The sequence below is a fragment of the Myripristis murdjan genome, chromosome 24 (assembly GCF_902150065.1).
Source record: "Myripristis murdjan chromosome 24, fMyrMur1.1, whole genome shotgun sequence".
In the NCBI taxonomy this organism is placed as follows: Eukaryota; Metazoa; Chordata; class Actinopteri; order Holocentriformes; family Holocentridae; genus Myripristis; species Myripristis murdjan.
Window position 1 is genome coordinate 12,020,834 of NC_044003.1, and position 13,152 is coordinate 12,033,985.

Consider the following 13,152-nt stretch of genomic DNA (forward strand, 5'->3'; position numbering starts at 1 on the left):
AGACAGATATTTGTTATGCTTGAATTGTGTTGTCTCTTGGTTTCTTTTATCCAGTTCCACATTTTGTGTGCTAATTCTGATGTTTTTCAATTTGCTCTTTTGAAGATACTTTTTGTCTTCTTATTTTCTTTCTTTTCTTTCTTTTCTCAGTTATTTTAGAATATGTTATGTTTTATTGTTCTTAATTGGTTTTAGCATTTGAATATGTGCAATCAAATACATTTCACACTCAAAAACTCTTTATTCGCCTCTACAGGAAATGCAGAAAGAGGCACCATCCCATGAGGCTCTCCTCCAGGATTTAGTGCGTGTGGGACTTTGTTTGTACCCCACAGCACCCGAAACATGCATCCAAGAGCTCAGCGATGACCTCACACAACTACAGGAAAGATGCTCTTCATTGAAAGGCAGCATAGCACACAGGTAACAGTCTCATCTTAAGTGATTTTACAGATTTTTTTTTAAATTGTTTTTTTCTTCAAGAAAGGATTGGTTTGCCTTGTTTTTTTTGTAGTTGTTAGTTTTGTTCAAATGCATGCCTATCTAAACAGTGACACCTGTTTCTTTCTTCCTCCACATTATCTCTCTCACCTCTGTAGGCTTGAGCTGCTGCAGTCTCATCTGTCTCAGCTGGAGCTGTTTGACCAGGCCCTGCTGAACCTGACCCAGTGGAGTGAGAACTTCCTGTCGGGTCTCAGACGAACTTCTCAGGTCGATATTGCCAACCTTGAGGCTGCAGTTGCGAAACTCAGAGTGAGTGATTTTCTGTCAGTCGTAATTTCCTTCATGAACGTTTTTTAAGGATGTATTTATTATTTTTTTTATATACAACACAGAACGAAACAGCTCAGACATGACATGACAGAGGTGACATGACAAGAGGTGCAGAGATAGGCCAAGCCAGTTTAGGAAGCCCTTGTAATAAGGAAGATGACAACAAAGGTCCAATATATTGTAATTAAGGATCCCAAACTTTATAAAGAGCGCCCACTGAAGAATGAAACATACATGAAATGGTTGGTAATACGCTCCATTAAAAGATTGTGCCACAGCTTCTTTTTTGGAGCAACATCCTTGATCTAAAAGAGCAAAATATTCTTCCTATCGGCAAAAGTCAATAAACTAAATGTGTTTTGTTTGGCATTTATCTTATGAGTGTTTTATGAAGGAAGAGTACTTTAACAAGATATCAATCTATATTGATTACTACTGAAGCTTATTTAAAGGAACAGTGCTTTTCCCGCTCTGTGCACCCAGATTGTTTCTGTGTGATTTGGAGAGGTTTCCAGTCTTCTGCTGCCTCCCCTGTCACTCCTCACCTCAGTAAAATGGGGCTGAATGGATATTTGTCTGTGGAGGTTACACAATCAAAAATTTACATGTGAAAAATTCAACAGCAACAGCTCTTACCAAATCTACAGCCCTTGGGGACACAGTATTTTGTTGGGAATTATTCCTGCTGAAGAACACCTTTAAATTACCAGCGAGTATGAATCAGAGTTGTGCTGGTGTTCTTCGGTAGGAAATAGTTCCCAACACAACTCTTTGCTACACAGAAACTATTTGGATGGTTGATTGTGCTAGGGATAAGTGGGAAAATATCTCTTGTTTCATTTTGGGTGAACTGATTCTTACATTTACTCATGAAATTGAACTGTTTTCTCTCAGGAGCATGAAGCAAACCTAGAGGAGCATGCATCTCTGCGAGAGACCCTCCAACACAGAGAGTCCTCCCTCTTCCCCTCCTCCACCACAGAGGCCCAGCAGCAGCTCCAGGACCGGCGGGAGGATTGCCTTCAGCCCCTCAGTGAATCACGGCGCCTGTTGCTCCTCCGTGGGGAGTGCCTGGATGAGCTGGGGGGTTTCCTTGAGAAACATGGAGCAGCAGCTAAAGCCGTACAGCGCCTCCATGAGGCCGTGGAGGGCAGGGGCAGTTGGGACCGCTCCAAGGCCGAAGAGCTGCACCGTGGAGTAGGGGAAGTTGCTGGGGACGTGGCCCGGCTGGAGGCTCAGGCAGTGGGGTTAGATGGGCGGCTGAGCAAGGCACATCTCCACCTGTGTGGGGCGGAGAGGAAGGGCTCCACAGACATGGGCCAGCCCCAGGGGAGAACGTCCTGCAGGGGACAGGCTGTGGCCCTCATGATGGCTCTGGAGGGGGTACAGAGGGCTCTGGGGTGGAGGCAAAGTGAAGCAGAGGCTTTAGGTGCCCTGTGGAGCTCCTTCAGGGAGAGGAGAGAGGAGGTGATGAAAAGTTTGAAGACGTTAGAGGAGGAAGCAAGGCAAGAAGGGACGAAGGAGAGCTCCATACAGGCCTTTCAAAGCAGGTATGTACACAGTTATCAGGCCATTTGGATTAATTGCCAGATCTGACTAAATTATGAAATATTAACATGCAGGCTCACCTATAGACATGTTTTGTAAAATTACACTATGACACCCCAGTTGAAATCCCATTTGCCCAATAATGCTTTATTGAAGGCATATTTCAATCAATTGGCAATTTATCCTCAGAGCTTTTCATGTAAATTTCTATAGCGTGTCAGACTCCTCAAGAACATGTGAACCCCAAACATAGATTGGTGAATACATTTTGATTGCAAATTTAAATGTGATTCTCTGAAAAATGAGTTGTATTGTGTTGGAACTGGATTACTAATCCTCATTGTGTTCCTCTGCACCTTTTTCCCCACAGGCTGCGTTTCTTTGTCCAGCTGGAGGATGAGCTCCAGTCGCTGCAGCACTCCCTGCAGTGGCTAGAGGAGAGGGGAAGCCAGCTGGCCCAGAGAGACAGCGAGCTGGCTGGGGAGGCGAGGAGGGAGGTGACCCTAGTGAAGACAGCCTGGGAGAACATCAGGATGCTCATCACCAATGGGTGAGCGAGGGAGAAAATTTGACTAACATGTCTTACTCATAATTCTTCGCAAATTGCTTGGAGTTTCTTGTCAAGTTCTCTTTTTATTAACTCAGACAGGCATTATTTATGGGAGGCAAGGTCAAGCCATTTTCCTTATTTTTTTTTTTCATGCCATATATTTTAGCAGAATGTCAACTCCTTTTTCTGTCTCTTATGAAAAACAGCAGAAACATTTAATCACAAAACATTTCAATGAGTTTTACCACTTTTTTCCAAAAAACAATATGCACGGAGTGCTGCTCAGGTGTGAAAAAGTGTGTCCCTCTGGTGATCTTCAGTTTGGGGATCCTGATTTAGAATTGTAGAAGAATACTAAGACACTCAAGAGGGAGATCAGTTTTAAAAGCCTTTAATATCACATGGCTATTCAGTTAAGATTTCATTGAGGCCTTTGCCCTGTTGAAATGCACCACAGAATTCTTCTACAATTGGAAGAGTTCTATCAGTTTATTGCTATTCATCCAATCTATTCTATGTATACAGTACCATCTAACACCCACAGTCAAAAAGTAGTGCCTTTTGTCTTTTTCTGTTCATCCTCATGTAGTCAGGAGCACAGTGGAGTTTTGGTCGATCTTCTCCGTCAGTTCCACAACCTGAAGGTAATTCTCAGCACTGCTGTGGAAAATGCCCAGGCTGTCGCTCACATTCTGCCCGATCATAACCAGAACCCCGAGGAGGCCAAGAGGACTTTTGCACGGGTCAGAACTTTTTCTATTTGTTTGTTTGATTTTTTTTTAAGGAAATTATTTATTGCAGCACTTGTTTGCTTTTTTCGACATTGTAGAATGGAATTAGACAAGAAATATAGGAAAGAGAAATGTATTTGTATTTGAACCCATTGTTTATGCCTACACTGTACATCACACGTACCATAGCCCATTAATTAAAAGAACCAGGACACTCTTGTCAGATACGTCTCCATAGTTAAGTTAACCTTGGATCATGCTAAATCACTGAGCTAATAACAAGAACAAAGGGAAGAGCAGGGTGCTGTGTAGTGTGGGAAGGAAGCAAATCAAATCCAAGGCACACCTTGTGAAAAAGTTAAAAAGCCTCTAATCCATTTGCTTGTTGATGAACAGGGCTACAAATACACACATACACACACACACACACACACAAATCTCCAATATATTTTGGCCTTGGCTTTCCACCAGCGAGCACTGTGGAGCATCACATAATCTCTTGATTTCTGGTTGTAAAAACCTCAGTGGATTGAAGGCCTTCTGTCTGATTATGTAGTTACTGATTTGCATTTTTCAGACAGTGATATGCAAGATAGTATTTGTATGTCGGTCAATTGACTTCACTGCAACTTTCAGAAATAGAATCACTCTTTGGCATTGAGCTAGAATTCCCTGCCAGATTGTGTTTCTCCATCTAGTGGCAGTTTGTCATCATTGCATCTCCATTTTCCTCTGTGCTTCTAGCATGAGGCTGTGCAAGCTGAGCTCAGAGATAAACAGGAGGACATGGACCAGCTCATCAGCACAGCGGAGGACCTGCAGAGAGAGCTGGAGAAGGTTCCGGACTGCGACACACAGTCCATCCAGCGGGACATGGAGATACTCAGAGACCAGTGGCTGGAGGTGATGGATGCCACCCAGCTGAAATTAGTAGATAGTTTATCAACCTAGGTTAAACAGTATTTGCCGAAAAATAGATTTTACATGTTTTTTTTTTTTATTCTACTTTTGTTGTGCTTCAGGCAGAATGGCAAAACACTATTTGTGTTTGATAGCAACTATATTTACACAAATGGTGATTTTGTACAATCACACTGTAGGAAAGTATTTATCAGTTAGTCAGTTTAGTCGACTTTTGTTTGGTTGACAATTATTATCTGACATAAGCTGAATTGTACTGATATTTAAACCTCCATCTGGAGCCATCTTGAGTTCCATGCAGGTTGAAACAAATGCTAGTAGTGCGTTACCTGAGTCTGAAGGTGGGATACGCTAAGGATTATGAGGATTATGAGTATGAATTAATAAGAGAAAATTTTCAATAATCAATTATAAAATGCACAATTGTAAAGTACCAAACATTTGGTGTATTTTTGAATATATTTACTCATGTCTGTATTTTTCTGCCACATTTTTTTTTTTTTTCTGCTTTCACCCCTTGTGGGATTCAGCTGGCTGCTCAGCTGTCACAAATGAGACAGAAATATAAACAAGTCTAGACATGTTATCTGCTTTCCTGTCTGTCTCTCACTTCTCATCTCTGCATCTGTCAAACCAATTAAGTCTCCCTTTCCCTGCTTCTCCCAGAAAGGCAATACAGTCCTTTGTCACACAGAGAAAGAGAGAGAGAGAGATAATCCCACTTCTCCAGATGATGTAGATGTTCTATGTCATACAGTCTTGACGGACCGCTGGTTTTTGTTGCTTCAGGTTTCAGAGAGAATACAAACCAACACAGAGAGACTGGGCTACTGTGTGGCCCTATGGGATGACCTCAAAACCATGGAACAGGACATTGACCAGTGGACCGCCACCTCCATCGCTGACCTCACTGACAGTGTCACCAATCTCAGTGACAGGCAGAAGACGGAGGCACACCTCGCCACCTTTCAGGTTAGACCACGAGTGTACGGATGATGTCAGCGCTGTAATATTCAGAGCTTAGTGGATCAGGTGTGGTTGAAACGCCCTGCACTCTGAACAACAGGTTGAAGCGGAGAAGAGAGACCAGAAGCTGGACGCCCTGCAGGAGAGAGTGACAGAACTGAAAGAGCTCGCCAAGCTCCAGGAGACTCCAGTACAACTGCAGGTAAATATTTGGGGGTGTGCAAAGAAAGAGAATAGCAAATAAATAATAGCTTTCCCAGTATTGTTAGCAATGGTACCACTACTGCTGCTACTGGTAATAATAACTAACCCATATTGATTTTTCACGGCTGATACTGATACAGATTATCAGTCATCCAGGACACCAATAATTGGTACTTAGGGGTTGATATTCATTCGTAGTAAAATAAAAAATTGCAGTGTCACTGTTGTAGAAATGCCAACACAAACCTTGCTTTGAATTAACAAATGTTTAATTAAAATTATTATAGCAGTAAAAAAACACAATTATCTGAAAATTAGGAAATAAAAAACAAACAAACAAAACCCATCAGAAAATTAGTACAAAAAATCACCAAAAACCTGAACAAAAATTATAAGAATTATTTTGAATTTGGAATTATTAAAAAATATATATTTAAATGTTACATCAGCGTTGCTGAATCAGATTTCTTGCATCTGTGTTAGGCTGGCTTTCAAGCATTTAAATCCAGTAAAATGGAAATGAAAATTGTAACCCACCTGTCCTTAAGGCAGGTAAGCAAAGGCAACACCATATTATGGGAAATGTTGCCATGCCCCCTCGCTTTTGTGTCTCTCTCTTTTAGATGGAGAAGTGATGCCTGAGTGGTTTTTCTTATTGCCCATCATATAAATCAAAATTACAGTACCGATTATTGAAAAATTCCTAATAACAACCAATTCCGATTCCTAATAACAACTGCTGGTAGTAAAAATGGCAACAGTGATGAGCCAATCGTCTTTTTACGAGAAATTATTTATTCATTGGTAGATGACCAGAATGCAGTTATTAATTAAAATGCCTGATACTGCTCCAAATGTTGTATGTTGTGGTTGTTAGCATCACGGTGCTGCAGTCTGTGTCTGCAGGTGCAGTACCCTCTGTTGTATGTTATAACTCACTGATATTACTTATTATAATTACTTAATATGGAGCTGAAATTGATACAAAAGTCTATATTTTAAAATCTCTCTCTCTCTGCCTTTCTTCATTCTTATTATTCACTTCTATATTGGGCCAGTTTGGATGCCCCCTTCACACTGTTTTTGATGATGGATTAAGTATGTAACTCAAACAACAATTACTATAAAGCCACAGCACACTGTAAAATATGTACTGCAAAAAATTGCTTTAATCTAAGACTCATACAGCTTAAGATGTGGAGAGAACATTTCACTTTATTTTCCTCATACAGTCACATATTTTGTGACTGAATCCAATACAGGGCGCTACTATTCTCAATTATCACCTTTTTTTTTTAATTGTTTATACTCGATATGGGCTGTGTATTGTTGTTAAATGTCTCACGTGTAACCAGGTCCTGGAGTCAGACCTGAGGAAGAAAATGGCCCATGCGCAGGAGGTGTACAACCAGGCCAAACACACTCTGACCTACTTCAGCTTCCAGAAGCAGCGTCTGGAGGACCTCATGTCCCAGATGGCCGAGCGGCTGGAGACAGTTGAGGGTTCCCTGTCTGACCTCACTGAAGCCACTTCCCCAGAAGACATTGGCACAGTCAAGGTACAGCGCTATCATTCATTTTACTGTCATCTGTGGTAACAATGAAGTGATGCTTCGTTACCATTTTTCTTTTTCATGTCTTCTGAAAGCACACATGGTGTGCAGCACATTGTCAAGGTGACATTTCTTTGTCCTCATATACATTCTTGTGAACAAAGTGACTTAACAACAACACATGACAGAAACTTCATAATTACACTACAGGTTCCCCATATAAAGTAGTTGATCACATTAGATGCTGGAACACCTTGCTGCATAAATTTTCATACTGATGAGGAAAACCAGATACTCTTGAGACTGCTATACCCCTTAAAGCTTTAAAAGTTTATACAAATTCCCCATGTGTTGTATAAAGACAAGTATGCTGACACAGAAATATTTGCTAATTAATATGTTCATTAGCTTAATTTATGACCTCACTAGCACAATTAGCTATATTTAATATGGTGTGGTGATTACAGCAGGACAAAAGATAGCTCAAGTGGCTCTTGAGTTAATTTTTTAGCATCTACCTGGAGTACGGCACTCCAAGCCAAGAGGGGCTAAGAGGCACAACAATGTGAATGGTTTAATACTCTGTTGATCTCTGAAGGAGAAATTTTCTCTTTCCCACTCTACCTGGAGGTCAGAGTTCAGGGTCAGTCATTAAGGCCTCCTAATGAAGGATCGTGTGTGTCCCTACTGACTCCAAAATGTATTGTAAATGATGCATGTAAAACTTTTGTCTCTGATTTCTCACTTCGCTCTGGTTACAGGACCTGCAGAGTGTCGTGCAGCAGCAGAGGGCTGATATGGACTCGGCTAGAGAGGCTCTGAGCGCTCTATGTAGGTCGCATCCCTCCCAGGAGCTGTCTCGCCTATCCTCTGACCTCACCTCCATTGCCAAGCGAACAGAGGCTGTGGCCCAGCGCTGTGCCAGGACCAGGGGGAGCCTGCAGGATGGGCTGCAGCTCCACTTCAACGGTACAGGATGTCAATTAGCATTTTGTTCTGGATTTTGTGGTTAGATTGTGCTTTGTAGAGTTAGATTTAAGACCAATAAATTCAGTTTGATGGCTGATGAAACTGTTTCCAAGAAAGATTTTTTTTAAACTTTCCTTTAATATGTTGAGTAATTGATTTGACCACAGCTGCTGTCTGATAGCCGCCATAATTGACTTTATGATAATAAGAAGAGCTAAAATGTCAAATAACACTAAATATCCGATAATCACCCACTAAAACACTGCAGCACAACATGATGCAGTCTTTATACGGTAGCGATGCAACAGACTTAGTCTTGATTATCCTCGATTTTTCCCTAGAGCCCTCTGAAACCGCCCACTTACAACACACACTCCACTGACACACACTGTCTGGCACACTGGCGCACTCTCGTTGCGCCGACACACACCTGTGCCTCGGAGAGTAATGTCGCTCTCGTCACATCTGCTCTCGAGGGAGTCCTTTTGGGCTTGTTGCCAAGGCAACCCAGCGCTGCACCGTGCGGACACACCCACACATCCCATCTGCCTAAGCGCATCCTCCTCTGCCCGCTCTCCTCCCTCTGGCTCCTTCACTCCCATTTCCTCTCTGCCTCCATTCTCCCACACATCAGTTTCCCTCAACTTCTCCCTCTATCATTTTTTTCAACCTTTGACTCTTTTCATCTGTTCTTCCTTTTCCTCGAAGCAGATCTCGTCCAAGACTTCCACTCCTGGCTGGCAGATCTGAAGGCGGAGCTGACAGAATGTTCTAACCAATCAGGAGATGTTGCCATCCTTGGAGCCAAGTTGCACAGGCTGAAGGTACAGTACTTTTTCATATCGCGCTCTTATTTTTTCCCATGGTGATGTTACTGTAGTGCTAAGGCAAATTCAGGTAAGTTGGGTTTCAGACACCTCTGTACCTGTATGCTGTCAAACTCTGTGATGGTCAATAGCACTTGAGAAAATTGCAGTTCATTCTACTACTGTGAATATTTATATTGACCTTTGGCCAATGACAATGAATTTTACACCTTAGATGCAAATTTTCACATGATCCCCATTGTCCTCCACTTGTATTTAGAAGGAATACATCATTGTCTTGAACGTGCCTTGTATCAGCCTGACAAGTGCACACACACACATTATGTATGACAATTATGTATCACTGTCACTGATGTAAGTAAACATTTCTCAGTCTGAGATTCCCATTGAAGAGGAGTCTTAAAGGTACTATATGTAAAATTGCCAGTGATCCCTTGAAATGAGGGCCTCACTTCAATCAATCCTAAGCATTGTGCATAGTGTACTTTTAAGGGTCTATAATTTTGACTCTTGAACATTTATCATGGAAACTTCAGGCTTTATCAGCCACATGTTCCTCCCCCTTACATCCACAGGTGTTACAAGAGCGTGCGTCTGAGGGTGAGCAGCGTCTACACCAGGTTTGTGAGGAAGCTGAGAGGCTGCAGCTCCACCTGCCCAAGGCTGGGGCTGCACAGGTTCAGGAACATCTCTCCTCTTGTCAGAGGGTGTGGACGGGCTACCTGGATGGATGCTCTCAGAGCCAACGAGACCTGGAGGACAGCATAGACCTTCTAAAACGGTGAGTGGTCAGTCTTACTGCGTTTTAGTTGTTTTAGTTTTAAATGTTTTAGTGTTTGAGTTTGTATCTATATGAATATGGATGAATATGGATGAATTATCTTCTTTTGCCTCTCCTCTCCCCCCTCTCTCCTCCCACAGCTTTGATGACAGCGTGGAGGTTATAAGAGGCTGGTTGCAGCAGATGGAGCTCAGCCTGAAGAAGGAGCCTGTTCTCAGGGCAGAGAGCCAGCAAGGAGCCCCAGACAGCACAGAAGAGCTGGAGAGAATGGAGAACCTCCACAGGGAGCTGCTAACAAGACGGTATGTCCATTTGTGTGTGAAGACATCAGCTCTTTGAAATCTTCACTTTCAAATATTCTGACACAACAATAACATGTAACTGTCTCTTCCTAGGGGCTCTGTGGAGCGTCTCTGCCAGGAGGCTCAGTCTTTGTCCGAGGCAGGTCGAGGGTCAGGAGGAGAGGTGAGGGTGACGGGCCAACTCCAAATGGAGCACCAGGCCCTCCTGAAGGCAGCCAGGGAGAGGCTGCGAGGCTGCCAGGAGTGCCAGGCCTTTGGGGAGACACTGCAGGGGGTTTGGGCCTGGCTGGAGGAGATCCAGGAGAGACTGGGGACGGTAGACAGCACCATGGGGACGAAGGAGCAGTTGGAGCAGAGGCTGGAGACTGTCCAGGTAAGATCGGAAACACCGAAACATGACAGAGTCATTCTATTACCCAAGTACCATAAATTTACAAAAGTCTGTCTTGGTGGTGCAGGTGTGGTGAGACATTGGCAGGAAGATGAAAAAGGGGATCTGCATACAGTGTTGTAGCTCCCAACAAGTTTGACTAAACAATGTTTTGATTTTGCAGAGAAACTAAAATGATTGTGAATTCACTGGGAGTTACAATACAGTGTGCAAATCTGCTTTTTCATTTTCTTCTCACTGCTGAATTTTTTTGATCCACCAACTGAAAAATTATTTTTTTTTACTCTGCAGATTTTAATCTATTCTATGCAGAGAGACATTTCTGACTGGTACCCAGTTTACCAGTTTTACTTATTCACACAGCATGGGCCAAGTTCAAAAGGACGGTGAACTTGGATATACAGCAGTCTATATATATCACTATTCATTCATATCACTCTGCAATCAAAACCCTGAACACTCTGTAATCTACTGATTATTCATCACTCTGCATACACATAACACTGTTTTCACACTTTGATAGACCTTTATGTAGCAGACTTTCAGGATATTTTTTAAAATAAACACAAGAGGGGGCTGTTTACTTGGGAAAGTTTTTACCCCAAACTGTGCTAAGCAAATTCAGTTTGTCCTGACCCTGTTCTGTTTTTTTGGGCAGGATATCCTGCTTTTGAAGGGTGAGGGCGAGGTCAAGCTGAACATGGCAATGGGTAAGGGCGAGTTGGCCTTGCGCAGCTATGGGGAAGCCGGACAGGAAGTGATCCGCTCTCAGCTTCAGGAAGTGGAGGACGCGTGGGCCACACTGCTAGTGACTGCCATGAGCTGCCACAGGTAGTCAACCTTCACCTCTAAGCGTCACCTGGAACATAATCTGATGGCATAGTACTGACAAGATATCCTTACAATAGTTTTAAAGGCATTCATGTACCACAATTATGCAGAATGAGTAACACATAGAAACTCCAATTCCTGTGTCATCACATTATGGGAGAATTAAATTAATCTGGCCAAATTGCTATGAACAACTGATCTGATCATTTTCATTGTAGCCATTCTTGATTTACCTTTATTCTGTGGTTAAATGTGCCATTAAAGCCTTCACCCCTGGGTGATATACAGGCCATTTACCTGTGTGCCAAAAAATCCTTTCTCATGGGAACAGGTTATTTTTATCATGTGAGACTGATGTCTCAATGTCATTAATTACCATTAGGTTAAGTACATAATGAGAAGTATTTGTCTCATTTTGTAACCCTGATTGATGTATCTGAGTTAGAGCGTGCTGTTGTGTGTGCGTGCACATATGCAGGTGTGTGTGGGCGTGCGTGCTTGTGTGTGTGCTGAACTGAGCAATTATTGCCCCGCCTGCTAGAATAAATTGATCTCATTAGGGACTAAATGGCGGATGGCAAATGGTGGGTCACAAATGGGTTGTGTTTGTGTTTTAAGGGGAGAAGGATAGTGGGAGGCAAGAGGTAGCAGGTGAAATAGAGGTGTGTGTGTGTGTGTGTGTGTGTGTACGTGTGTGCGTATTTGAGTGCATGCTTGGAAATTGGTGTTATTGGTGTGTGCAGGGGGAACAGATGGGGCAAGGGAAATTGTGTGTGTGTGTGTGTGTGTCTGCGTGTGTCTGTGCATGCATACATGTGTGTATCTGTGTCTGCGTGTGTTTCGACCACCCTATTAAAGGTGGTAAACTAATATTACTCCCTATGTTTCTGGGCAATATCCTGTGTCTGAGGTGCACACAGTATCTGTATTGTAGAGTCAAAAGGTACAAAATATGTTTCTTTTTGTTTTTTTGTTTTTTAACATTACGGTATAGATATTATATGTAATTTGTTTCGGGCAATCAAATTACGGCTACTGCTTGCTGGTTTGAGAAAAGCAAAAACAAATCCAGCTTTTATAATTAGAAATAATATAATTTATACATCTGCAAATGCTTCATAATAAATCTGCTATCTGGAGTCCAAAACTAACTGAAGATAATCAGATTATACTACTGAGTTTATGATCTGTAGTCTGTAACAGATATTTATATTGTACATGCTTGGATTTCCTCTGTTCATTCATCAAGGATATTTCCCATTTGCACCTCTCATAGACTAACACTGACATCCGCTCTGTCCCCTCCAGTCGATTGGAGTGGACTGTGTCCCAGTGGGGCGGCTACCTGGACAGTGCAGCCCAGCTTCGTTGCTGGATGAAGGCTGTGGAGGGGGAGGTTTGTGCCCCTCTCACACCCCAGCCGGGCCCCAGGGAGAAGGCCTCCCAGCTGGACAGATTGCGAACCTTGCTGGCTGATCTGGAAGACCACCAGGTGGCGCTGTCCAGCCTGGAGGAAAAGGCCAGAGAGCTCTTCAAGAAGACTGGTGATGTCAGCTTTAACCATGGTGCTCGCACCCAGCTGCAGGCACAGTTTGATGACCTCACAGCCTTGGTAGAGGTGTGGATGATGTTATTTTGTTTATTTTTCATATATATTCTCACACAAACAGGAAAAAACATATGATATGTGACTTCAGGGCTGTCCTCCAAGAAACAAAATCCTGAATCTCTTTAGCTTACTTTGTCATTTCTATTTTACACTGCAAAAAAACTGTTTTGCATTGCACTTGAAATTCTTATTTTA

At 42.6% G+C, this 13,152-nt stretch overlaps 1 protein-coding gene across 6 annotated transcripts in view; it reads left to right on the forward strand.

Annotated features, from left to right (window-relative positions):
- syne1a (spectrin repeat containing, nuclear envelope 1a) overlaps positions 1–13,152 on the forward strand; it is a 168,153-nt gene that overhangs the window by 51,488 nt on the left and 103,513 nt on the right. For all 6 annotated transcript variants that reach the window (XM_030047379.1, XM_030047381.1, XM_030047382.1 and 3 more), the window contains exons 37-52: positions 257–423; positions 600–753; positions 1,669–2,324; positions 2,693–2,872; positions 3,462–3,615; positions 4,348–4,506; positions 5,314–5,496; positions 5,591–5,692; positions 7,050–7,253; positions 8,009–8,216; positions 8,928–9,040; positions 9,619–9,824; positions 9,965–10,126; positions 10,220–10,499; positions 11,176–11,348; positions 12,657–12,966. In XM_030047379.1, coding sequence (XP_029903239.1) covers positions 257–423; positions 600–753; positions 1,669–2,324; positions 2,693–2,872; positions 3,462–3,615; positions 4,348–4,506; positions 5,314–5,496; positions 5,591–5,692; positions 7,050–7,253; positions 8,009–8,216; positions 8,928–9,040; positions 9,619–9,824; positions 9,965–10,126; positions 10,220–10,499; positions 11,176–11,348; positions 12,657–12,966 — 3,411 coding nt within the window. The remainder of the gene's footprint in view (positions 1–256; positions 424–599; positions 754–1,668; positions 2,325–2,692; positions 2,873–3,461; positions 3,616–4,347; positions 4,507–5,313; positions 5,497–5,590; positions 5,693–7,049; positions 7,254–8,008; positions 8,217–8,927; positions 9,041–9,618; positions 9,825–9,964; positions 10,127–10,219; positions 10,500–11,175; positions 11,349–12,656; positions 12,967–13,152) is intronic.